Source organism: Lepus europaeus, chromosome 20 (assembly GCF_033115175.1).
Source record: "Lepus europaeus isolate LE1 chromosome 20, mLepTim1.pri, whole genome shotgun sequence".
Classification (NCBI taxonomy): domain Eukaryota; kingdom Metazoa; phylum Chordata; class Mammalia; order Lagomorpha; family Leporidae; genus Lepus; species Lepus europaeus.
In genome coordinates, this window is record NC_084846.1 from 38,836,306 (window position 1) to 38,861,051 (window position 24,746).

The 24,746-nt window shown below is 42.1% G+C and overlaps 1 protein-coding gene across 1 annotated transcript in view; it reads right to left on the reverse strand.

Moving 5' to 3' along the window:
* AOAH (acyloxyacyl hydrolase) overlaps positions 1-24,746 on the reverse strand; it is a 208,211-nt gene that overhangs the window by 34,146 nt on the left and 149,319 nt on the right. The window contains exons 13-15 of the mRNA XM_062178605.1: positions 17,495-17,577; positions 2,980-3,016; positions 1,784-1,858 (exon numbers count right to left, since the gene is read on the reverse strand). Coding sequence (XP_062034589.1) covers positions 1,784-1,858; positions 2,980-3,016; positions 17,495-17,577 — 195 coding nt within the window. The remainder of the gene's footprint in view (positions 1-1,783; positions 1,859-2,979; positions 3,017-17,494; positions 17,578-24,746) is intronic.

A 24,746-nucleotide genomic window follows, 5' to 3' on the forward strand; every position in this document is an offset into this window, starting at 1 on the left:
TGGCTCTTTGGAAAATGGAAAATCAGAACAGAGCAGGAGGGGCCTCTGGGGTAAGCGGTTTTGCTGGAAAAGAGCAGTTTCGGGGATTTTGGCCTTGGGAGTCAAAGCCATTTTCTGCAGATGTCCTTGACTCAGCATGCCCAGCTTGCTGTCTGTCCTCCCGGGGGACGTGGTCTGGGGGCTGGAGGGGTTTGTTCTATTTCATGGTGGGACTGAGGGATGCAGCTCATTGCTTCTCCTTCCATCTGCTTCATAACCTCCTGAAGTCAGGGACTGTGGCCCCTCTGTCATTATATCTCAAGGCCAGCACGGTGCTTGGCACATCACGAGTGCTCAATACATACTTTAAAAAGTGAATGAGTAAAAGAAAGCAAATAAGGCCAGGCCAGTGCAAACTGCAGAAAGAACATGGAATTTCACCGGAGAACCTGGTTTGACTTTCAGCTTTGCCACTCCATAGCATTACCTGCAAGTTCTTCCTTGACCTTCTGAGCCTCGGTTTCCTCATCGGTGAAGTGAGGATAATCACATTTACATCTTAGGGCTGCTTGGGGATGAAATGATATAGGGAGTGGCCTGACTCTTCTTGGCTCATGGTAGGCCTGGAGATAATTGGTATTTACTGGAGAGTCCCAGGTGGTTCATCACGGAAGTAAGGACTTGGGTCCCCAGCATATAGCCTCTGTTGACCTGGGGTTCTGGGGAGAGCAGTAAACCAGCCTAAGGGGTCCCAAGTACTGTCGGACACATCAACATCCCACTGGGGTGGTATCTCCAGCCCTGATCTCACTTCACTGATGATCTCTCCAACTCCTTCACTAGCAGAGTTCTATTGAGTTATCTACAAGAGCAAACAAGCTCTCACACCATCAAACTTTATTTTTAGCACAGGCTTGGGAAGCCAAGGGTGGTCAGTGAGCAGTAGGGCCTGGTTCCAGCACCATGTGGTTTGGAGACCAGCTGTGCCATTAATCAGTTTTGCTACCTCGGGCGAAGTTGTGTCACCTGTCTTGGCCTTGCTTGTCTATTTTCAAAAATAATGTGTGAGTGGCTACGGAGAAGTGCTCTAGATTTTTTTTTACCTTTTATTATTATTGTTATTGTGGTTATTGATTAATATTGCATTATCATGTTTTGGTCACAATCACAGGTCATCATATGAATGATGGCAGTCATGTATACAGTGTGTTCTTAAGGATATGCATCGATTTTGATAAAGCCCAACTAATGTTGCGGAGAAACTAGGGTATTCAGCATTTTGAAATCACTCCTGATATCGGCAGCTTAGTAAAAGTGTTTGCTTCCTATGGGCCATGGTCATGAACAGGACTGGTTGTGAGTTAGTTACATGCAGTGTGTTTGCAAATGTTGTAGGTCTTCACCACGTCTTCCATAGGAGGAAGTCTATCCAAATATGAGTGAGAAAGGAATAATCACAGGGGAACTGTGTTTCTGCCTTATTTTATGTAAAAGGTCATGATCCTCAATGTTGGATCCTTGGTTAGTCCTGGTGCATTTCCTGGGGTGTAACTCATAACTGCTCAGCACACCCACTCGTTGTGATGTTGGAGTTGAGAATTAACTGATCAGGTAATTTCAGGAGAGGCTTTCTGCTTTCTAGGCGATTGGACTTCACGTGTGTCTGGGATTTGCCTCTACGATAGAGAAGTTCAGGTCAATAGCAGGCCACTGTAGTGGAGTGTGGTTGGTGTGGAGAGGGCAAGGGTTGAGGGGAAAAACCTAGCGCCAAAGAATTCTGAAAATCTTCTTTCTCAAAACTCACCCATTGCAGACGTCGTTTCCAATCATAGCATATATGACGATGGCTGGGTGGTCCAACCGTTGGTTCCTAGACAGGCTGAGAAGTCGTAGGGGAAATCTGAATGTAAGATACTAGCTTTGTAAACAGCAACACAGGCAGGGCCTGTGGGAGAAAAAACTTCATATGACAAACATTTTGCTACATTTTTGTTGTTGTTGTTCTAGGGTAGCTAGTCACTTGTTCTAGGGTAGCTAGTCACCGTGCCCATTATCCTTTTCCTCTTCTCTGTAATCCATAATCCACTGCCCCATTAGGGAAAGGCCAGGTAAACACATAGAACTGAAAAGAGCAGACTGAAGTCCTGGGAAAGAAACACTCCTCTAACTTCTTGGTCTCTTTCATAGCGTCTGTCATGAGTGAGCAGAGGGGAGCAATCTGGCTTACTTATGTCCAGATTTGTAGAACATCCTGACAGCTGTGGACCTGTAGTCAGGTTTGAAAAGGCAAAAGATTCCTGAGTCTTCCATTCAGGGGAACGAGAGCCTTGCTTTTGAATTTTCAGCCCCACATGAGCACAAAAATGTTTTCTTATTCATAAAGCAGGCACATGGCACAACCGTCTATCTTCTCAGTTACTGTTGTCAGACTGAAGTTTTACCCACTTTGCATTTTTTAATCCTTCTCTGAGGACCACACAAATTGGTTGCTTACCATGCTCAATGGCCCAGAAAGTATCTCCCATTGTTGGATAGTGACTAACAAGCTATATTGATGCTCATTCAAAATGGTTATGAGGGGACTGGCATTGTACATAACAGGTTAAGCTGCCGCCTGCAGTGCCGGCATCCCATATGGGCACCCGTTTGAGTCCCTGCTGCCCCACTTCCAGTCCAGCCTCCTGCTAATGATTCTGGGAAAGCAGTGAAAGATGGCCCAAGTGCTTGGGCCCCTGCACCCATGTGGGAGACCTGGATTAACTTCCTGGCTCCTGGCTTTGGCTTGGCCCAGTCCTGGCCATTGTGGCCATTTGAGGAGTGAACCTGTGGATAGAAGACCCCTCCTCCCTCTCCCCCTATCTCCCTCTCCCTCTCTCTCTCTGTAACTCTGTCCTTCAGATAAAATAAATCTTTTAAAAAATGGTTATGGGGCAAAAACAGAGAGCTCTTATTCCTTTTCTAAAATGAGAAATCAACTTCTTATATTCATCTTCTACTTACCTTTCTATAAGTGATTTCACATTTCGGGAAGATGCACCTGAATAATTAAAATTAAGAAAATAATTAAAGTCAGTGAGTTCTATTTGACTGTCAATATCAGAGTCTGATTGGCTGAACTCATGGAAGAAACATCATTGCAAAGTCAAAGGTCATCCAGACTATCACTTTGATGGAAACATTTTGCTGCTGATGGATTCTATAGTGCTTTATCCTAGAATCCTTAATCGTTTTCTGTTTATCAGACACTTTATTAACATAACCAAAATTTCTTTTTATTTGAGAGTCTCAAGACATTTTCTTAGCATGTGAAAAAAAGGTATATATTTATCACCAAAGAGACCCACTAATCAAAGTATGAAGGAACAAGTTGAAGGATTAGAGGGACAGTGAAAAGAATTCTTTGAATACTACTTATCTGCCTGCAGGGATTTTAATCTCCTGCTCACTCCTTCAGGCAGTCTGGCCAGTGCAAGCTTTAGATTACTGAGGTGACACAGTTGAACTCCTGTAATCACGGGCATGACTATTCTCCCTCAAACCATGTTACCGCCTTTATTGTCTCCATTTTCACTGACATATAATAATTGCAAGTATTTGTGGGATACAGTGTGATAATTCAATACATGTAGACAATGTGAAATGATCATATCAAGATAATTAGCCATATCTCCTTACACATTTATCCTCTCTTTGTGTTGGGAGTCTTTGAACTCCTCTCTTGTTATTTATAAAAAATGTAATAAGTGGCTGTGACTCGTAGTCACTGTACTGTGCTATAGAATATTAGAAAGTACTCCTTCTAACAGCCTCCCTCCATTTCTGCTCCCCTTACCCTTTCTAGCCCTACTAATCACTGTTCTACTGTCTATTTCTATGAAATCAAAGCTTTTAGATTCCACATAGGAGTGAAACAGGCAGCATTTGTCTTTCTATGCCTGGCTTATCATTCTTATTGTAATTATAATTATGATGTCCTCCAGTTCCGTCCGTATTGCTACAAATAACAGGATTTCATTCTTTTTAAAAATCACTGAATAAAATTCCATCATGTATATATGCTACTTTTTCTTTATTGAATATTTATTTTTTCCTAGGTCCTATTAAACACCTATTAGCATATTTAAGCCCTAGTCTCTTGTGAGGGGCAGGTACTGTAGGTTCTGTAGTATTCCCATTTTATAGATGAGGAAAATGAGAGTGACTTCAGCATCTTGCCCAAAGTCACAACTACTGACTCAGAGAACCACAAATAAAACCAGTCCCTTTTGTCTGCAGGGCTGAGCTCTGACACCCTGTGGGGCACTGCTCCTCTGGAGTGGAGTCTAGGAAGGGTGAACCCCAATGTGAGTTTATTGCCTTTTTGTGTCTAGGAGGGAGACTTCCCCATAGTAAATGGGCGGTGGATACAGCCTGTACACCTGCAGCATAGTGGCATTGGAATAGATGTGTAATTGAATGATGAGAATAGTTTTGAAAGGTCAGTGCAAACCCAGCCCCAATGCTTGAATAGAGGAAAAAATCTAATGAGATTTGAGGCCTACTGTCTCTGCTTGGGGAAGGTCCCTGGTTTTATAAAACTGAGTCCTAAATGTAGAGGCTTGGAGTATTTCTGGGGAAGGGCGTTTAGTCTAGCAGTTCGGACACTGACTGGTTAAGGTGCTCATGTCCCATATCAGAGTGCCTGGGTTGCATACCCGGCTCTGGCTTCTGATTTTAGTTTCCTGCTAATAGAGACCTGGGTTGCAGTGATAATGACTGAAGTGAATGAGTTCTTGCCATCCGTGTGGGAGAACTGGATTGAGTTCCTGGTTCCTACCTTTGGTCCCAGCTAGAGAGCCATTGTGGGTATTTGGGGAGTGAACTAGCATATGGGAGGTTCTCTCTGTCCTCTGGCTTTGTACCTCTCAAGTAAATAAGTTAACAAACAAACAAAGCATTTCTGGACATTGATTGCTCCCTTGGCCCTCCAGAAGGATGGGTGTGGCCCCTGCATGCTGCCCAGGGATGCTTCCACAGCTCAGGGGTAGGCTGGGCTCTTCATCCAGTTCCAACCCCATGACTCCCAACTTCCCATTTACAGAAGGATAATAAAACAGGAGGTGTTTAATTCTCACTTCTTGATTTTTCTCTTAATGAGAAATGAAAACTAATGAAAGCTCAAGCCAGGAGAGGATAAAAAAATAAAAGGATGAGGTCAGACCAATACTTTTCCTCATTATCTGGAGTGAAGCTGGGGATTCAAGGAACAGAGCACCCTTAGAGCTTGAGGAAAATGAGAACATGTGGCGGCGTGCCACACATGCAGCCCCGCCCTCTACCCAGCACCGCCTGTGCCTTTGTGACTGAGGTCACGATGGGCAGCCCATGGAGCAAGGAGCTGCCTGTTCTTCTTTACTCAGATAATGATTTTTTTTCCTGATTAGTATCCATACTATGCACACAGAATTCTCTTTCCCCCAGCACTTTGGTATTTTATTATTTGTCAAGGGGGTCCAATGGAGAACTTATTGGTCAACAATTATGGAAGGAAAGACCCAGAAGGGTCTTTAAAATTTGAACTCTGGTTCAAATATAGTGTATTGAAGGAGAAAAGGGTTTTACACGGTGTCAGCATTGGCCATCCCTCCATAGTTTAATTTCAGCTTACATTTCCAACATTGGGTCAGTATTCACCATGGCAGGAAGCCTTCATAATCTTTTTTTTTTTTTTTTTTTTGGACAGGTAGAGTTAAACAGTGAGAGAGAGAGAGAGACAGACAGAGAGAAAGGTCTTCCTTTTTCCATTGGTTCACCCCCAAAATGGTCGCTACAGCCGGCGCACTGTGCCGATCCGAAGCCAGGAGCCAGGTGCTTCCTCCTAGTCTTCCATGCGGGTGCAGGGCCCAAGCACTTGGGCCATCCTCCACTGCACACCTGGGCCACAGCAGAGAGCTGGACAGGAAGAGGAGCAACCAGGACAGAACCTGGGGTGCCAGCGCCGCAGGCGGAGGATTAGCCAAGTGAGCCATGGCACCGGCTATATAATCTTTTCATTCACATCAACTGATAACACAATTTTAATGCCTTTCTAAATTAGCTTGTAAGTTTTAGTACCTGGTTTAGGGTAGGTACAAAGTCTCAACTTCTTCATGGAAAAAGATGGAGTATATACAAATGAAAAATCTCTTCATAAATAAAGTCATTCATGAATTTGGCAGCATTTCTTGAGTGTTTACTACGTGCCGGGCATTGTCATAGGTGCCGGGGACAGTGAATAGAAAAGATATAATCCATGATCTTACAAAGCTTATAGCTGTTAAACAAGCAATGAATAGAAAGTGTTAGGGATTCAGAGAAGTCCTGAAAAAGTGCTGTTAAATTGAATCCTGGAAGAAAATCAAGTGTTTCCATTCTGTAGGTCCCAAGAAAATTCATTCGTTCCCAAGGAAGTACCTGATGCTTTGTATACACTTCTCAGAGACAAATCTCCAGCCTGATGCCATAGTTCTGACAACTATCTCTATAGGACTGGGATAGATCCAGGCTTTTAAGTTTTTATATTTATACCATTGGGGAGATTTTCTTTAAAGAATAGAACATGAAACACAAAACAAGACCTTACATTAGAAGGAGTGGAAAGAAACAGGGTTCTTAACCAGTTGTGATTAAATATTTGTATGACTGTAAATTTTGCAAATATGTGGCTGTCAGGCAAGTGAGGGGTCTCCAGCTTCAGCATCATTGGCTTCCTAACTCTGCCTCTTGGCACCCCTTAGAGACAGGGAGCAGGTGGAGCATTGGCCCTGGGTGGGAAGTCAGAGTGTCTGGTCAGGTAACCCATTTTATGGATGAGAACCAGAGAAGAAAGAGGTTTGTTCAAGGTGTTGGAGCTAGTGAGCAGGATCCCAGCCAGTAATCCATTTCAGAGGGCAATGTATTAATGTAGTGTCTGTTACTGATAGATGTTAGCAAGGATTGAAAATAGATTTTTTTAGTTGCTATATAAGAATCAGAATTATATTATTTAGCTCTTATATGAGAATCTGAGAGAAGGATGACGGGTACATTTTAGTTGATCAACCACAATTCCACTGAAGCAAGCCATGAAATGATCTGGACCAGAAACTATAAGCTGGGATAACTGCAGGGCTGGCAGGCAAAGTTATGATTAACCCAATCTAGACAGAGCAGCCGCTGCTCACCATGATGGATCTGTGCCTTTCAGAATGGAGGTAACAGGGGGTGGTGTTTCCAGTCTTCTGATTTCACAAGGGAAGTTGGAAATCTGGGACTTCATGTAGCATCTCTCAAGGCTTAGATGTTGGCAGTGAATACAGCACATCTAATGAATGCTTTGCATGCCCAACAAAATGAAGTTGTGGGTCATGTTTGCACTTGTCCCAGTTGTGTCCTCCCACCTGCAAGGTGACACAAAATCAACTGATCTTAAATAACTCTGAATTTTTTCCCAAGTTTTTGTTGGCAGATTATAACAGGGGCACCAATTATTTTAAAATTTAATGTTAGCATAATTGGCAGTAATTTACAGTTTGTGTTTCCTTGTAGGTTGAAAAGCAACAGAATTGAGTGATTAATGTTGTGACTCTCTGTCTCCCTCCCTCCTTCCCTCTCTTTCTGACAAGATGGTCTGTGTGTATGCTCCCAAGTGTGTGTGTGTGTGTGTGTGCGTGCAGATGCAGGGTATCAAAACAAATGGAATCAGGATAATTGGGGCAAACCATCCTCTTCTCTCTTTTTCCCTTTTGACATTCTCACACTCAGCTTCTCATGCCTTTTCTTCCCCATGAATAGGCTTCCAGTTTATGTCACTGAACACTAATTATGTTCCTTTCTTCCCCATATATAATACTGTTTGTCCTATGCCCTTGACTCCTGATTGTATTGTATTTGATATTTTGCTGTGTAGGGTCTTGCATCTTTTGCATATTTTGAATGCATATGACAATGAGTTCCTTGAAAGTAGAAATTTTTCCTAAAGTGCTAAGCACATGATAGATGGTCGTTAAAGTTCTTTATCTGGCAGGAAAAAGCTGCTTGGGTGGAGTGAGAAAAAAGGCAATGGGGAATTCACCCTGCTCTCTTCCAGCCGGGAGGCAGTCTTTCTTTCCTCGGCAGAATTTTAGGCACTCACAGGTCCCCTCTGTTGCTGCTGTCACTGCCAGCAGTTCCTTTTCCCATGTTGCTTCTGAGATGATCTCTCTCTGGGATACTGCCCATTTCTGTGTTTGGGGCTGCATTAAGTCCAGGTTGAGAGATAACAGAAAATAAGAAGATGCTAACCTCACTGCTGATTTGATGGCAATACTAATTCTGGTTTTCTTCTTCAATCAGACTGCCGTTTACTGTCCAGAGTTCTCCAGGAGCTATCCCATGCATTCTGTCCAGGTTTTATAGCTCTGCTCAGTGGGAGAGACAGGGTGGAGTGTGTCTACTCCATTGTACCAGGGACCTGAAACCTGAATGCATTATGAAGAATAGGAAACATTCACAGAAAATATGGTGTCCTACGGTGACCTAAGCAAAATCTAATAACATTATTTAACAGGAATTAGATTTAAGCTAATGAGGGTTTTTTCTTGCATTTTTATGATTTTGAAGGCATTTTCCAGGAGAGCTATTTGTCCAATCCAGTTAAAAATCCATTATGCAAAACTTAACTTCCTTTTTTTCTCTAGAAATGTTTGCTTGTAATAAGCAGAAACATTCAGACTAATGTATTGACCTTAAGCTCAAAATAGTAGGCACTTAATAATTCTTTGTTGTAACAGTTTCTGATGGTATTTCTACTACTGAAAATTCAAATTCACAAGTGTGGTTTTGAATTTCAGCGACAAACTAGATAAATAATTCCCCAAAGCCTGCATTTTTAAAAGAATGCAATAGTCTTCCACTGTGGCTTTAAGCTACCTTCCAGGCTCAAAGTTTGACATAGCTGCACCAATATCCTTCAGCCATGTTGAACTCTCTCAGTCTTCTCCAAAGATGTTTTGTCCTCAGAGGCTCCCTGCCCTGAGGCACTATTTCCCTGTGCTCTTTGGGTTCCTATTGATTCCTGCAGGGCTCTCTGCTCAAACTTCTCTTCCTCTACCTTTCTAGGCAGAGTTAAGTGCCTCTCACCTTCAGTGGCCCCAACTCACCTTTATTTTAATGTCACCTTAGAACCAAAATTTCTCCCTTATTTTTCTCCCTTTCCCATTGGTTTTGATCTCTTGGAGGGTAAGGCTTTGTTTTGCTCTTTTCTCTTTCTAGCACCTCTTGAAACATTGGAGAGGAAAGGGCAGAGGAGAGAGTAGGGCAAAATCAAGTAGAGAATAAGAGTGAGGAAGTAAAAGAGAAGATCAGAGGTAAAGCACCTCCCAGGATGTGGTGGAGCTGAATCATCCAGTTCACTTAGGCTGTCAGTGCAAGTAGCAGACAGCCGTCCCCATGATACCCTTCATCTTAGGCCCCAGAGAAAATAGAACTGTTGGAAGGATGGCCCCTAGGACTTGAGGAGCCCTGGCCACTGACAATTACATAGAAAAATGTAGGGCACTTGCTTAATTTTTCCCTCTGCAGGTATGCTGATTCGGGCAGTACAGGATGAAAATCTTGATAAAGCAGGAAGATCAAACCACATACTCTTCACATTATAATCACCACTATGTGCCCTGCTCCAGCTTGGACAGATTGCCTGAATCAAGGTACCAGGGAGAGTTGCCTAGATAAATCCTAAAAAATAGTCTCTCTCGGATCAGAACATCTCCATTGTTTAATGATCATTTGAATTTCAAAATAAGTAGGAATAATAAGTGTATAATGAAATACATGAATAAGCAATAAAAGGGTGACTTGTGTTGTATCATATTGAAATGTTTCTCTTCTAAAAGTTTCTACTTTAATTAAATTAAACATGGTATCTCAGAGATATATTTGATCCTTAGGAGACATAGCAGCTTTTTTGTTTTTTTTTTTTTTTGGACAGGCAGAGTGGACAGTAGAGGGAGACAGAGAGAAAGGTCTTCCTTTTTGCCGTTGGTTCACCCTCCAATGGCCGCCGCGGCTAGTGCGCTGCGGCCGGCGCACCGCGCTGTTCCGATGGCAGGAGCCAGGTGCTTATCCTGGTCTCCCATGGGGTGCAGGGCCCAAGGACTTGGGCCATCCTCCACTGCACTCCCTGGCCACAGCAGAGAGCTGGCCTGGAAGAGGGGCAACCGGGACAGGATTGGTGCCCCGACCGGGACTAGAACCTGGTGTGCCGGCGCCGCAAGGCGGAGGATTAGCCTGTTAAGCCACAGCGCCAGCCCGACATAGCAGCTTTTAAGGCCCCATATATCCACAAGCATTTGCCTTTTAGATCAAGCATTTCAAACACTGCACTAAAATCTACGTCTGTTGCTGTGACCACACCACATCAAGGCTCCCCAAAGAGAAATATCTGTCACCTCCTCTCAAGGTTTTGGGTTGAGACCAAATATTCAACCCCATGGTTGGGCTCACCGAGTGCTTGCGGAAAACCTACTTCAGCCTGGCACATGTGATTCTCTGCTTCTCAGCAGTACTCTCCTCTGTAGCTTCTAACACATAGTTTCAAAATTTTCCTTCTGAAATAATTTCCTCAAAGTTGCAAAAATACAGCAAAGGCTTTGCACATCCAATTCACCTGGATTCCATAAGTGGGAAATTCTTTAATTATCCTCGTACAATGATCAAGATCAAGACATCAACATTGGCTTAATATTATCTTTTAATCTATTGACCTTATTTAAATTTCACTGATTGTTCTACTTAATGACTATTTTCTGGGCCAGGATCTAATTTAGGATCACAGACTATATTTAGCTATATGTCTCTTTAGTCTTCTTTAATATCTGGACTGATGGTTGATGCATTGGTCCTTTTTTTTTTTTCTCTGCCTCATGACCTTGACACTTCTGGGGTAGAATTATTACTTTCTTTCCTTTTTTTTTTTTTTTTTGTAAATGTTCCTCAGTTTGGGTTTGTCTTACGTTTCCTCATGACTTAAATATGGTTATGCAATTTTTGGCAAGAATACAATAGCAGAAGCCCCGTTAGTTACTTAAAGGTATAAAATCTGTTTTGTCCTAGAACAGAGCTCATGGGGAAGTATAAAAATAAGTCCTTGGATGTGGAATGGAATTTACCTAAGCCTGGATTAATAGCCTCCTTTTAAATAGTTCCTTTATGTTTATAGTCAATGTATTCATCTTTCTCTTTCTTTCTTTCTTTTTTTTCTTTCTTGCTTCTATGCCTTTGTAGGACCACGCTCAGTAGAGAAAGCTGGCATAGAACACTGGGTCAGGGTATGTCGTTCTAATATTCAGCTGACCCCAGAATGGGTGTTGGTTGTCCTAGGCAGCAGGCTGGAGACTCGGAGGCCAGAATCTGAGAGGGTCACAGCCTGGTCTTCAGTATGAAACAGACACAGTGGAAGGTCTACCACGATAAACTAATGGACCTTGGCAAGTTATTTAACCATCCTGCAACTCAGTTGCTTCATCTATAAAATGGAATTGCTTTGTGAATTAAATGAGAATAGAATATGTGTAGTACTTGGCATAATGTCTGACCATCTAGGGCCTGAAAGAACATCAACCAGTTCTTTCTGGTACTGAGTTATCCTGAATAGTGGGGTTTCCAGACCGAGGGCAAGCTCCTCTGACAGTTGTGTCACTGAGAAGGAAAATCCTTTCTGTGGATTTTCTTTCAGCTTATCAGCTGGATGCTCTGCTCTCTTGCATATATTCTAGTTAGAACTCCCCCTAGGTACAGTTTTTCTTCTCTTGTACACTATAGGGGAGAAAAGGATCTTTTCCTTGACTCAGCTTAGGTTGCCCAGCTAACGCTGTGTGCAATAGACAAGCCAAAGTCATATTAACAAGAGAAAATAAGCAGAGGATTATTAACAGGCTACTCTGCTTCCAATCTAACTTCCTGCTAACATGTCTGAGAGGCATCAGATGATGACCCAAATACTTGAAACCCTACTACCACCCATGTTGGGGGAGACCCAGATGGAGTTCTTGGCTCTTGGTTTGCCTGTCACAGTCCTGACCATTGAAGACACTTGGGAAGTAAACCAGCATGTGGAAGATCTCTCTCTCGCTCTCTCTCCATTTCTCTCCCTCCCTCCCTTTCTTATCTGTCCCTCCTTCCCTCTCCCTCTCTCTGTGTCACTCTGCCTTTCAAATCAGTAAAAAAAAAAAAAAAAAAAAAAAAAATCATGGCTCACTTGGCTAATCCTCCGCCTGCGGCACCAGCATCCCATATGGGTGCCAGATTCTAGTCCCAGTTGCTTCTCTTCCACTCCAGCTCTCTGCTGTGGCCCGGGAGGGCAGTGGGGGATGGCCCAAGTGCTTGGGCCCTGCACCCGCATGGGATACCAGGAAGAACCACCTGGCTCTTGGCTTCAGATTGGCCCAGCGCTAGCTGTAGTGGCCATTTGGGGAAGACCTTTCTTTCTGTCTCTCACTCTCACTGTCTATAACTCTACCTAATAAAAAATAAAATATTAAAAAAACCAAAAGAGTGAGTGGTCCTGTGTTGTGGTTTACAGAGTAGTTCAATTTAAGGAAACCTTGTCTACCAGCATTGTTTTGTAGATCATTCTCAGAGTCGTGGTATAATGAAGAAACAGTTCAGCCATCCTCTAAGTGGGAGTTCTGAGCTGTACACCTAACATAACTTGTCATGGACACACAGGTTCCCTGCATCACTGAGAAATGCCCTCGCTTGTTCTATCTTCTCCCATCACTCTGGTTCTGCTCCAGGGTCTCTCTCCTCCAAGTCTCTTTCTTCATCCCTTCTCTCTATCCCTCCTCTTCCTGTAACCTTCTTAATACTTTCTTATGGAGGTTACCTGCATTTTTCTCCTTTCCCCTTTCTCTAGGTTTCTCTAGGTCTGTAGAGTCTCTTTCATTCTTCACATGGTTTAACCAAAACCCAAAGAAGGCAACAAACTGGAGGAAGCTTTTTCTTAGAGTGTGGAGGTGGGGGTTGGGGTGGGTGGAGAACCTAAGATGTTCAGGACCAAATTTGGTTTGCAGTAAGGGGATGAGGGGTGGAGATGAGTAGGTGAGGCTTCAAACATATGCACTTTAGCAAAATGTTAACATTCTCTAGTTTTCAAATCCAGACACTTAAAGTTAATCTTTTGTTCCCTGTGAGCAGGTGCACTGAGTTGAGAATGAGCCCCTGACAGTTTTGATGTGGATGCTGGTGCTTGATATCATCAGATCCTGGTTTCCACAGCCTCCCAGCATCCCTCCCTTAGCTTCAAGTTTCCTTGCCCTGATTTTGTGATTGTAAATCAACCTCATACTAAAATTAACTCACTGAATTGAGTCCCAGAGTCTCCCATCACAACATCCATGAGGTCATTTATCTCCTCTATTAATAACATCTTGATGTTCAGCTTTATCTCTAGGGTTTTTCAGGAACCCCAGGTCCTGAGCAAGAAGCAGCTATCACCCAACGGACTGAATCTTTTGATTTTCCTATATATAGGGTCATGTCATCTGCAAACAAGGATAATTTGACTTCCTCCTTTCTTATTTGTATCTCTTTGATTTCTTTTTCTTATGTAATGTCTCTGGCTGAAACTTCCAGGACTGCACTGAATAGCAAGGGGGAACGTGGACATCCTTTTTAGTTCCAGATCTTAGTGGAAATGCCCTGTCCTCTGTTCTCTCCAGCCCACAGTGGGGTCCCGAGTCGCTCCCTAGCGGCAGCTTCTTCTCATTCCCCAAAGATCCCTCTGTTGCCCTCACTTCATAATCGCTGGGCCCCCTTTGCACAGCGGGGGCACTCACGCCCTACCTGTGCAAAGGGGGCCCTAGGTGTGTCAGTCACACACTTGGTTCTGTGATGATCCCCACAATATCATCTTTAGGAAATTGGTTTTGTTACAGAAAGGTTTGTACTACCCTGGCCCCTCGCATCCCACAGAGTTTGGGGGCAGCCCTACCCCTGGAGGATGGGGTGAAGCTGGCTCATTCTAGCTGCTTTTTGGCCAAGGCAACCCACAGTGAGATGTGGGGGCCTCTGACAACCGTGCCCCCCAAACCATGGCCCCATTTTACAATTGCACATCAGTCTGGGGAGATGAGAGGACTGGCTCGTCACATACCAGTTCCAGGATCTGAATTCAAAACCAGTCTGTTTTACACTTCAGAGAAGGAGAACATGGCCGGCGCCGTGGCTCAACAGGCTAATCCTCCGCCTTGCGGCGCCGGCACACCGGGTTCTAGTCCCGGTCGGGGCACCGATCCTGTCCCGGTTGCCCCTCTTCCAGGCCAGCTCTCTGCTGTGGCCAGGGAGTGCAGTGGAGGATGGCCCAAGTGTTTGGGCTCTGCACCCCATGGGAGACCAGGATAAGCACCTGGCTCCTGCCATCGGAACAGCGCGGTGCACCGGCCGCAGCGCGCTACCGCGGCGGCCATTGGAGGGTGAACCAACGGCAAAGGAAGACCTTTCTCTCTGTCTCTCTCTCTCTCTCACTGTCCACTCTGCCTGTCAAAAATTAAAAAAAAAAAAAAAAAAAGAAGGAGAACATTTTATGAGGCAGCCAAGAGGGGCCCTTGCTTTCCATCTCTAAGAAGGAAGGGGGTGTTCTCTTAAGGATCCAGGCAACTCCAGGGGCTCCATGGGCTTTTGACCTTTTTTTTTTCTGCTTCAAGGGGCTGGCCACCTCTGACCCCAGGCTGTTTTTCCTGGCGGAAGTTGTAAGAGCCAATGCAATCCATTTGTTTGACTGATGGTAAAGAAGACTGGATAGGACACTGACCATTCCTAACTCAGAGGTTTATTCCCTGAATTAAAGATAACATCTGCGTTTCACATTTTAAAATGCTTTAGAATCATCTGCAGTAGTTCACGATGGAGTTATCTCTAGAAATGTGTGAGCTCTCTTACATAAAGATCAAGAGGAAAATAGGAACTATTTCTTTAATTCCTTCTGTACGATTTTTAAGAAACATTTTAATATTCTATTCAACTTTTTCTTCCCTTTTCTCTCTCTCTTGCCAGTTCTGAAAAATAAGTGCAGCCATAAATATGCAGAATGTGGAAAGCTGACTTTTCCTATGTCTAATAAAGACCTTGGGGAGTAATTGAAATAACTTGGTGTAGGTAGGCAGGTTCCATGCTGCATAATATAAAAAAGAATCTGTAGCAAAGAAAAGCAGCAGAAAATAGGAAGAGGTGCAACAGAATAAAACCACAGCATTAAATAATGAGTAACCACAAGGCACTAAAAAAAGAAAAGATCCTCTTAGAAACATATTTTTAGAAAAATAGGAAGCATCTTCAAAGAGGTAGTCCTAGACAATGTGTACATTTTATTCTGTCTTAAGGATTGCAAGTTCCAAGAAAAGGAATGATCTTCTGGCATCTATTCATTAGATACAGATCTAAAGGAAGCCATGGGTTTATTTTTCATGATGAGCCCCTCCTTCTAGCTCCCTTCACCCTTTTTGTCTTCAAATCTGAATTTTAAAGGAAATTGTCAAGACAGCAGAACACAAAAGAGAATTGTCTGTTATCAATTATGCTGGGTACCTTTTGGAGGATCTCACTCTGGTCTTTATAATTTTACAAAAGACTGCTGCGTTAGTCATGGATAGAAAAGTGATGTCACCATGAATGGGTCTTGTCAAAGAGGGAAATGCTGGCATTGGAGCCGTGTGGAGGAAGACTAGATCACAGGCTGTGCTTTTGGAAGAATCCTATTGCTTGTTTTCCTGCCCTAATCTGATACCTGTGGCTATGGACCTCGGGCAAATACCTACATCCTGTTTCTTCCTAGAGTTTCAAAAAAAATGGTTATTTATATTTAAAAATAAACCCTTGGAATACAGAAAAGCAAGGTGGAGTGGAGAAAATATTCACCTATAATTTACCAAATATAATGATTTTGGTGTATTTTCTACTAATCATTCTTATGTACTCCTGATTTTCTCCTTTTATTTCTACACATTTTGGAGAAATTAAGGTATACTGTCCAATCTTTATCCTGATTTTTAATTTTGGCAGTGTTTTACCCTTCCAAATTAAAATATAAAGATTATCAGCTATTTGCCTTCTAGAACTTCATACTCTTCCATACAGATGAGACCTTGGGGTTTTCTTAATAGTGTGAATTGGCAGAGAACTTTGACAGCACTGGGGGCCTGTATAAATATCTCACCAAAGGAGAAGAACAGGTGCAAAGGGCCAAGGCTCACTTACATCTGTGATGATTACCGTCCATTAACTATTGGCTAGGAACACATTCAGAGATGTGAGACTGATCACTTGCTGTAGATAATCTCAGATCACAGACCAGTGGCTGTATTATCTTTGTTGGCATCTGAGTGGAGTTAGACAATCTGGGTTCATGTTCCAGCTCTGTAATTCACTATGTGTGTAACCTAGGACAAGGCTCTTGGCTTTACTGATCTATTTTATCAGCTCCTTCTTCGAATATTGTCATAACGCCTCAATTCTGAGAAAAATATTTTTGCACATTTCATATTGGGTTGAGTGCTGCAATCAATATGTATATTGTAATGTTTTTCCTCCTTTGCCTTCCCTTAACACTCTCCAGAGCTATTATGATCAATGGTATCTTAGTATTGAAGAAATATAGTAGCACTTGTCTTACTGTGTCTATTGTTGAAAGGATGAGCTGGAATACACATAGATTCTCAGCACTTGGTGAGAATTCAATAAATGACAGCTATCATTTTATTAATGTAGTTAAAAATCTATTTTTCTTAGAGTGGTAGAATGTTTATTCTGTATAAAATATTTCTTATAAGAGATACATTATTTATTAGTCATGTATTTTGCTGAAATTCATGTTGCCTAGGAAATTCCTCAACACTGTTAATTAGAGATGACACAAGGGTGGCAAAAAGGTTCAGCTCCACATGCCAAGTCAAACGTGTTGATGATGATTGTCAGACGCACTGTTTCTAGCACTGCTGGGACAGATTCTGGATGTAGCAGACTAGAGTGCCAGGGCTGATTAGTAAGATGTTCCCCAGGCTTCAAAAGACAGAGAAGCAACACACACACAATTTGCTGTCTCTGCATACGGTGTCAGAAAACATTACTTGGCAATTCATTATGCATTAACCAAGCCATGGCTTATCAAACAGGAGTTTTATCAGAATCTTGAGTCAGCAGACCATCTCTTGGCCCAAGGCGGGAGGCTGCATCCTTCCCAGGTAAAACTTGAAGCATCAAGACCAGCTGAAACTTTAGGAGACTGCATCATCAGAAAGGACAGGGCTACTGCAAGGACCTGTTTTTGCTCAGCTCGCATTTTGCTGATATTCACTGATGTCCTGTCTCCTGAGCTCTGAACTTCCCAAACCTTGGCTTTTCTCTCAGAAAGGGCAATGCTGTTGGTGGATACACTGCTCATTTTACTCTGGTTTTCATTATTCAATTCTCACCTTTTTTGATTCTTACAAAATATAGCCAGTCATTACAGGCACATTGGTGAAGGCTTAAAAGGAAAACTACATACCATTTTTTGAAATATTCTGGTAGTCTCTGTGGTTGCAACGGTTTCTTTTTCGTAAACGAAGGTAAATAGAGTTTTCTTTAATTCTGAAACAAATACGTAAGAATATTTTAATGTCATGACATTCAATAATGAGCTCAAAGGAAGGTGTTTTTATCATGGTTTTGGAAAATATGGTGGAAATGAATTCAGAAAATCAAATCTCTGCTGATGTGCTTTCTCTATACTTGGAATATATCACTGGGAGTTGTTATAAGAAACTGTCCAAGGAAATGAGTTGTATCAAGAGCAGTAGTAAGAAAACTGTTGAAAATATCAAGACTTCTTTCATGGGAAGACCTTCAGAGTCATCCCTTTGTAATCATTTTATCAAGAGTTGCTGTAAGTTGCTTGAGCAATCGTTCATCTTTGCCAACTATGTTATTTAGAACCTGAACATGTTTCCTTTCTTCTTTTGGTTACTATGAAGCTGCAGTGGACCCTCCGCTGTCCTTCAGGTCTGGCCTTTCCTTGATGTATTATAATGGAATTTTAGCATTACTGTGTATCGTCAGAATGATGACTGCATTTCCCAGCTTCTCTTGCAGCTAGAAGTGGCCTTGACATTAAGTTCTGGATGATGAAATGGAATTAGAAGTATCTAGTGGCAATTTCTGATAACATTTTAGGGAAAAATTGGCCAGCCAACCTCTACCTGAGCCCCACATTTGTGAGATATAATAAACATCGGTATTATTTAGCCAATAAGGTTTGGAGTACTTCGTTACACAATATTAAATTCCTGGAGCAGATGGTTATCAAGTTCTAGGTGAAGATCATTTTCACTCAGAAGTTCGAAAGCATGGTTCCATTGGCCTCCAGCCTCCTAGTGGTGTTAAATCTGAGGCCATTTGGGTCCTGACCCTTGGGAAACCTGTAGTTGTATCTTGCTCCAAGTTTTCTGAAGTGTTATGATGACAGGCTTGGTATGCTCTATATTTATTCACAGTGTTAAATATCTGATAGGCCTTTCAACCTAGAAATTCATGTCATTCAATTCTGAGACTTGAATTATTTCAGTGATGATATCCTCCTTTCTTTTCATTTTCTATTATCTGGTTGCTAGTTCCTCTAAACTAATCTTCTAATTTTTCTAGTGTTTTTAGTCTTATTTTCATCCCTTTATCCTTTTTCTCTATTTTCTAGTTAATATCCTCAACTTTATCTTTCTTATTTATTTATTTGAGAGATAGCGTTACAGACAATGAGAGGGAGAGACAGAGAGAAAGATCTTCCATCCTCTGGTTCACTCCCCAAATGGTCACAAAGGCCAGAGCTGGGCCGATTGGAAGCCAGGAGCCAGGAGCTTCTTCTGTGTATCCCACATGGGTGCAGTGGCCTAAGTGCTTGGGCCATCTTCTACTGCTTTCCACAGCAGAGAGCTTTACCGGAAGAGGAGCAACTGGGACTAGAACCCAGCGCCCATATGGGATGCTGGTACTGCAGGCAGAGGATTAACCTCCTGCTCCACAAGGCCAGCCTTAACTATCTTCCAACTCTTCTATGCAAATTATCTGCAATCACTAGTATAATTTCCAAATTATACTTTTTGCTCACTGAATATTCTTTGATTTTAGCATTATATTGTTTTCTGAATGTTTTATCACATCATTTTGAAGGTATTTATAAGTAGTGTTTGATTTTTGAAAACCTCTGTTTCTTTAAGGTATTTTTTCCTCTTTGTTTCTGCAATGTCCTCACATTGGAGGATTCCCTCAGATGTCTGATGTTCCTGGGTTGCTGATTTATATTTAAACATTGAAAATGATTGCACACCACCAAGCTGACTGGGAACAGGGCCTGGGTGTGGTTGTTGAGGACGGTCAGGACTGTAGGGTGAGCTGGCTGGACCTCTCTCAGGGAATTCAGCTGTCAGCCTCTTTGGGGCTCTCCTTTTGGGATGTTCTGATTCTGCAGGAAAGCGCCTTCCAGCCTGCAGCCTGCAGGGGACAAGCCAGGTTGCCAACACTCTGTGTGTGTGTGGGTATCTTCAGCGTTTAGCAGGCATTGTTTATGTCTGATGTTTCCCAGTCTAGAGGCCTTTGACTTTAGCTTCTCCAGAAAGTAAACCTCCAGGGGCTACACTGTGGCGTAGTGGGTAAAGCTACTATCTGTGTAGCCAGCATCCCACATAGGCGCCAGTTCAAGTCCTGGCTGCTCCACTTCTGATCCAGTTCTCTGCTAATGCACCTGGGAAAAGCAGTGGAAGATGGTCCAAGTACCTGAGCTCCTGCCACCCACATGGGAGACCCAGATGAAGCTTCTGGCACCTGGCTTCGCCCTACCATTGAGGCTACCTAGGGAGTGAACCAACAAATGGAAGCTCTCTCTCTCTCACTGTCTTTCCCTCTCTCTCTCTCTGTAACTCTTTCAAATAAATAAATATTAAAAAAAAGTAAACCTCCAGTCCTATCCTAGTGTAAGGGAGGAGCAGTTTCCTACTTTTGTAGGGTTGGGATAGGATCTTAGGTACTAAGTTCTTGTTCTACAACCTTCCAACCCACATTTCTTTTTCTAGCCTCACCTCTGTTTCTAGAACTACCCCCTGTGGACAATTCCCAGATCTTTTGGGGGCTCTGCAGTGTATACAATGCTGCTTCTCACCATTCCCTTCTGCTAGCTTAGGGTACAGCCCTCCTGAATCCAGGAAGTCAGTAACCACTTGTGCTTCTGCTTTCTGGCTTCCAGAACATTCTGGCAGTTGGCTCTTCCTGTTCTCTTTGTCCTTGTGGACAAATTCATTTACTGTCGTTTGGGTAAGATTCTCGAGAGAACAAAGTAGATCTTTGTGTTTAGCCTGTTACCCTACTCAGAAGTCGGAAACGAAATCTTTCTATGCTATATCATTTATGCCTTGTGTCTTGACAATTTTATTATATTTTGGAAAAGCAGATAGGAAATGGTCATTAGGTCCGAGTTCAATACTAAGATAATTTCACGGACAATAAAGAGGGGTTATTTTCCTTTGGAAAAGTAATGGTTACTAATATTTAGCCATAAATATATTTTTGATAATTCTAAAAATGGAATTTATGTACCAAAATATTGCTTTGCTCATGACCTGCTCATGCAGAGTAAATAGTGTGGGTGTTGATGTGACAGATATAGTTTCTTGTACCTTTCATTGTAGGAATAAAGAAATCTTCACCAATGGCAGATAATTTCATTAATATTTCTGACTAAAAATAGCATCTAGCACTTGGGGATTAAGGTCTTATACCAAATACTAGTGTTTAGTAATCAAAGGTACTGTTTCCTTTAATTCCTATCCCAAATATATAATTTTCTTTATAAATTCTAGGAATTAAATTCTTCATGGAGTTCTTCGGAATCCTTAGACAATAGAGGAAGGATGGATATAATATTTTGAGATAGCTACAAATTGAGAAGATTGTTTAAGTGAAATTATCTATGTGTAGAGTTGGTTGTACTTGCAGTAACAGGAGAAGCTGACTATATGAGGATACCAACCTTAATAAGGTTAAACTATAATGACTATTCTAATCTGAAATCTTCCCTCCTATTATTTTTCTATCCCTATTGAAATTCAAGCATCCCAGTGTGATCTTTGTTTCTCTCTCTTTTTTTTTTTTTGTCCTGTTGAACACCAAAACCCAGTAGAAGAGGTAAATGCTTTACTCTTGACTTTGAGGGGTGCAACTGAGGGATACTTGGAAGCCCATTGCCTGAAATACTGATATCCTCAACCACCAGAAGCAAACATGGGGTATTCCAATGTTAAAATTCCAATTTTATCAGCTCCATCTACTGGAGGGCCCAGGCAGTACAGATATCACTCCAAGCATGCACTGGTTAGATTTTGATTTCTAGTAGCAAAATCAAAATAGGTAAACCTCACACAGAATGGCTGTTTGTTGCTTTTCTGAACACTGGCTCAGGTAGTGTACAAAATATTGTTTCAGGACAGTGTTGTGGTATAGCGAGCAAAGCCGCTGCCCATGACACTGGCATCTCCTGTGGGCACCAGTTCATGTTCCAGCTGCCCAATTCTGATCCAGCTCCCTGCTAATGGCCTGGGAAAGCAGTAAAAGATGTGTCAAGTGTTTCTACTCCTGTCACCCATGTGGGAGGCCTGGATGAAGCTCCTGGATCCAGTCTTCAGCCTGGCTCCATCTTGGCTGTTGTGGCCATCTGGGGGAGTGAACCAGTGGATGAAAATCTCTCTCCCTCTCCCTCTCTTTCTGTAACTGGCTATCAAATAAATATGGAAGAAAATAGTTTCTCTGAGGGCCTTCTAATAACCCCAATTTCCCTAAATCAAAGCACAAGAAAACAAAGAATAAAATCAAGAATGGGGCTCAATAATAATGCAGAAAAATCAGAGTTGATTTACTACTGTAAAAAAAAAATGCTTATCTCTGGTATTGAATGAAAGCAGATTGCTTGTTTCCTCAAGTGGTCAGTAGCCTGTCAGGGGTCTTCAACTGTGATGCTCAAACCATAGTGCTGGGTCGACTGCAAGTGAGATTTCTTTGGCCGTTTCTGACTCTCTCCAGAGACAAGTCTAGTTTGGGTAATGAATTCTGAAGCTCTGTTAAGTTAGATCTTAGGTAGTAAATCACAAAATGGCTGGGACTTGGAAGACTAGTTGCAGGTGGGTGAGATAGAAATGGAATCATTTTAAGCAAAGGGTTAGGGCAGAGGAGTGGATTGTGATAAAACTGGATAACTAGGCCTTATCCAGGGATCTTTTCCCTAGGAAGCTTTGAGAAAAATGTAGTTAGTTTTCTTTCTGGTGTGGATGGAGATTAGACCAGCAAGGGGTCAGGGATGTGGATTAAACGCCCTTCAAAATTTCTCCCAGGCCTTTGATATTGGCCGCATGTCAGAGCTCTGTGTGACCCTTAACTCACTGTATCACAGAGCAAGTGTGACTCAGCCTCTGAGGGCAATAAACATGCAGGTTATAACTTGTTGTATATTCAGGGAGACTAGCAATGGGGCAATTATGCAAGGGTGAGCTGAGTATAGAGGAAGCCTTGGGAGTTCAGACATAAAAAGATTAGTAGGACAGCATGATAAAATTTGAATTTAGAGCAGCAAAATAGTGCACAGTAATAGACTTCATGGGCATTGTGTTCAATAATTCATGGGCTGCTGGACTTGCACAAGATTTCCTACCTGTTAAGTTAACCTCTCACTAAGATTTCTTCCTTTGCTATTCTCTGAGCTTGGATCAGTCATAGCTTTCTCCACACCAGCTTTTTCCAATCCCATATTTGATTCTAGGCTACTGTGGTATAATTTGCATATGATTTGCTCCCTGAACTCATACAGGAGTTTAACCCACAAAGTTTTATGTTAATGACACTGAGATTGGAAGCTTCGTCTGATTGTGCTGTTTAGAGACAGTGCCTTTGGAAAATCATTAGGTTGGTTTAGGCCACCAGAGTGGGGCCTGCATGATTGAATACAGGTGGCTTTGTAAGGAGAGAGATTAGATAGACACGTGCACTCGCTGTCTTGTGCTGTGTGACCCTCTGTGTCACTGGGACTCTGTCAGGCACATGGAACCCTAGACCTCGTACCTCCAGAACCATGAGCCAAAACAAATCTCAGGTATTTCTTTATAGTAACTGAACTTTCTAATGCATACTGTATTAGGGCAAACATCAAACTGATAGAGCAGATTGAAGGCTGTAGGTGTTTATAAACCTGAAAAGACCATTTGGCATATTGAGGATTATTTTAATAATCTAAATCGCATTTCCCAAAGGATGCTCTGTGAAACATTAGTTGCACAAGATAAATATGTCTCATAGAATACACATACAGATTCCACATAGTTCTGTGGTCAAATGAATTTAGGAAACATTTTGAGCTGTACCCTTGAAGATATAGTAAGCTTTATGGCACATTGAAGATTCTGATAGGGCTTACACCAAATAAACTTGTTTGTTTTTTACTAACTAGCCTTTTCAAAAATTATTTGACTTAATGAATCTTTTAAAAATGCATGTAATCCCTTTTAACATCTCGTAGAACTAGTATGTCACAGAACAGTTTTTGAGTAATATTGATGAATTTTCTCTATGATCTGTATGAGTATTTGAACATTGAAATGGTCCAACATCTCATGCTTATTTGGTTTCAAGAATTCTCCTAGAACTACTTAGAGGATCTTCATTTACTTTGATCAATTTAGGTTGAAAAATTACATCATTCTGGCCGGCGCCACGGCTCAATAGGATAATCCTCCGCCTGCGGCACTGGCACACTGGGTTCTAGTCCCAGTCGGGGCGCCGGATTCTGTCTCGGTCACTCCTCTTCCAGGCCAGCTCTCTGCTGTGGCCCGGGAGTGCAGTGGAGGATGGCCCAGGTCCTTGGGCCCTGCACCTGCATGGGAGACCAGGAGAAGCACCTGGCTCCTGGCTTTGGATCAGCGCGGTGCACCGGCCACAGCGCGCCGGCCAGAGCGGCCACTGGTGGGTGAAGCAACGTAAAAGGAAGACCTTTCTCTCTGTCTCTCTCTCTTACTGTCTACTCTGCCTGTCAAAAAAAAATAAATAAATAAATAAAAAGAAAAATTACATCATTCTGAGCAAAAAGTCAGGCTGAAGCTTCATTTATCTGTTACTGACCAAATTCATTTGTTAGTAAATCTCTCTTTTGTTTTATTCTTCCTATCTGGCTACTGAATTGGTAATTATCTTTTGAATTTGTTTTTCTCCAATTTGTTGATTGTATGGTTAATATTTTAATGTTGATTATGTGATTTAATATTTTAATGAGTTTTACTGATTTATTTTAGAACAGTTTTTTACAGGATACATGCAGAAGTCTAAAGGTTTAAATTACTCCCATTTGTTTTTATAAATATCACATCATGTAGCTGGAGATTAAATTCATGCTGTTTATCCTCCTCTTCCCTCATTCCTACTATCTTCCTCAAATTGTTAATTCTTATGAATCTGATTGGATTTAAACAGAAAATGCATGCAAAGGAGGTTGAGGATTGTAAAACACTCTACAGATGTAAAATGATAGCATTATGAATGAGTTTAGCAGCTCTTTTATTGAGAAATTGCTATGTGACACATTCTGTGTCAGGTATTAGGACTACAGAGTGAAGTCACCTGAACTCAGGTTCCGAATGGGGCTGATAGAGTCAGAGATAGTTAACAGTTATCATCAGGGAGCTGACATTGGTATTGAAGCATAAAATAGAAGTTCCAAAGAGCACCTTCCAGTCACA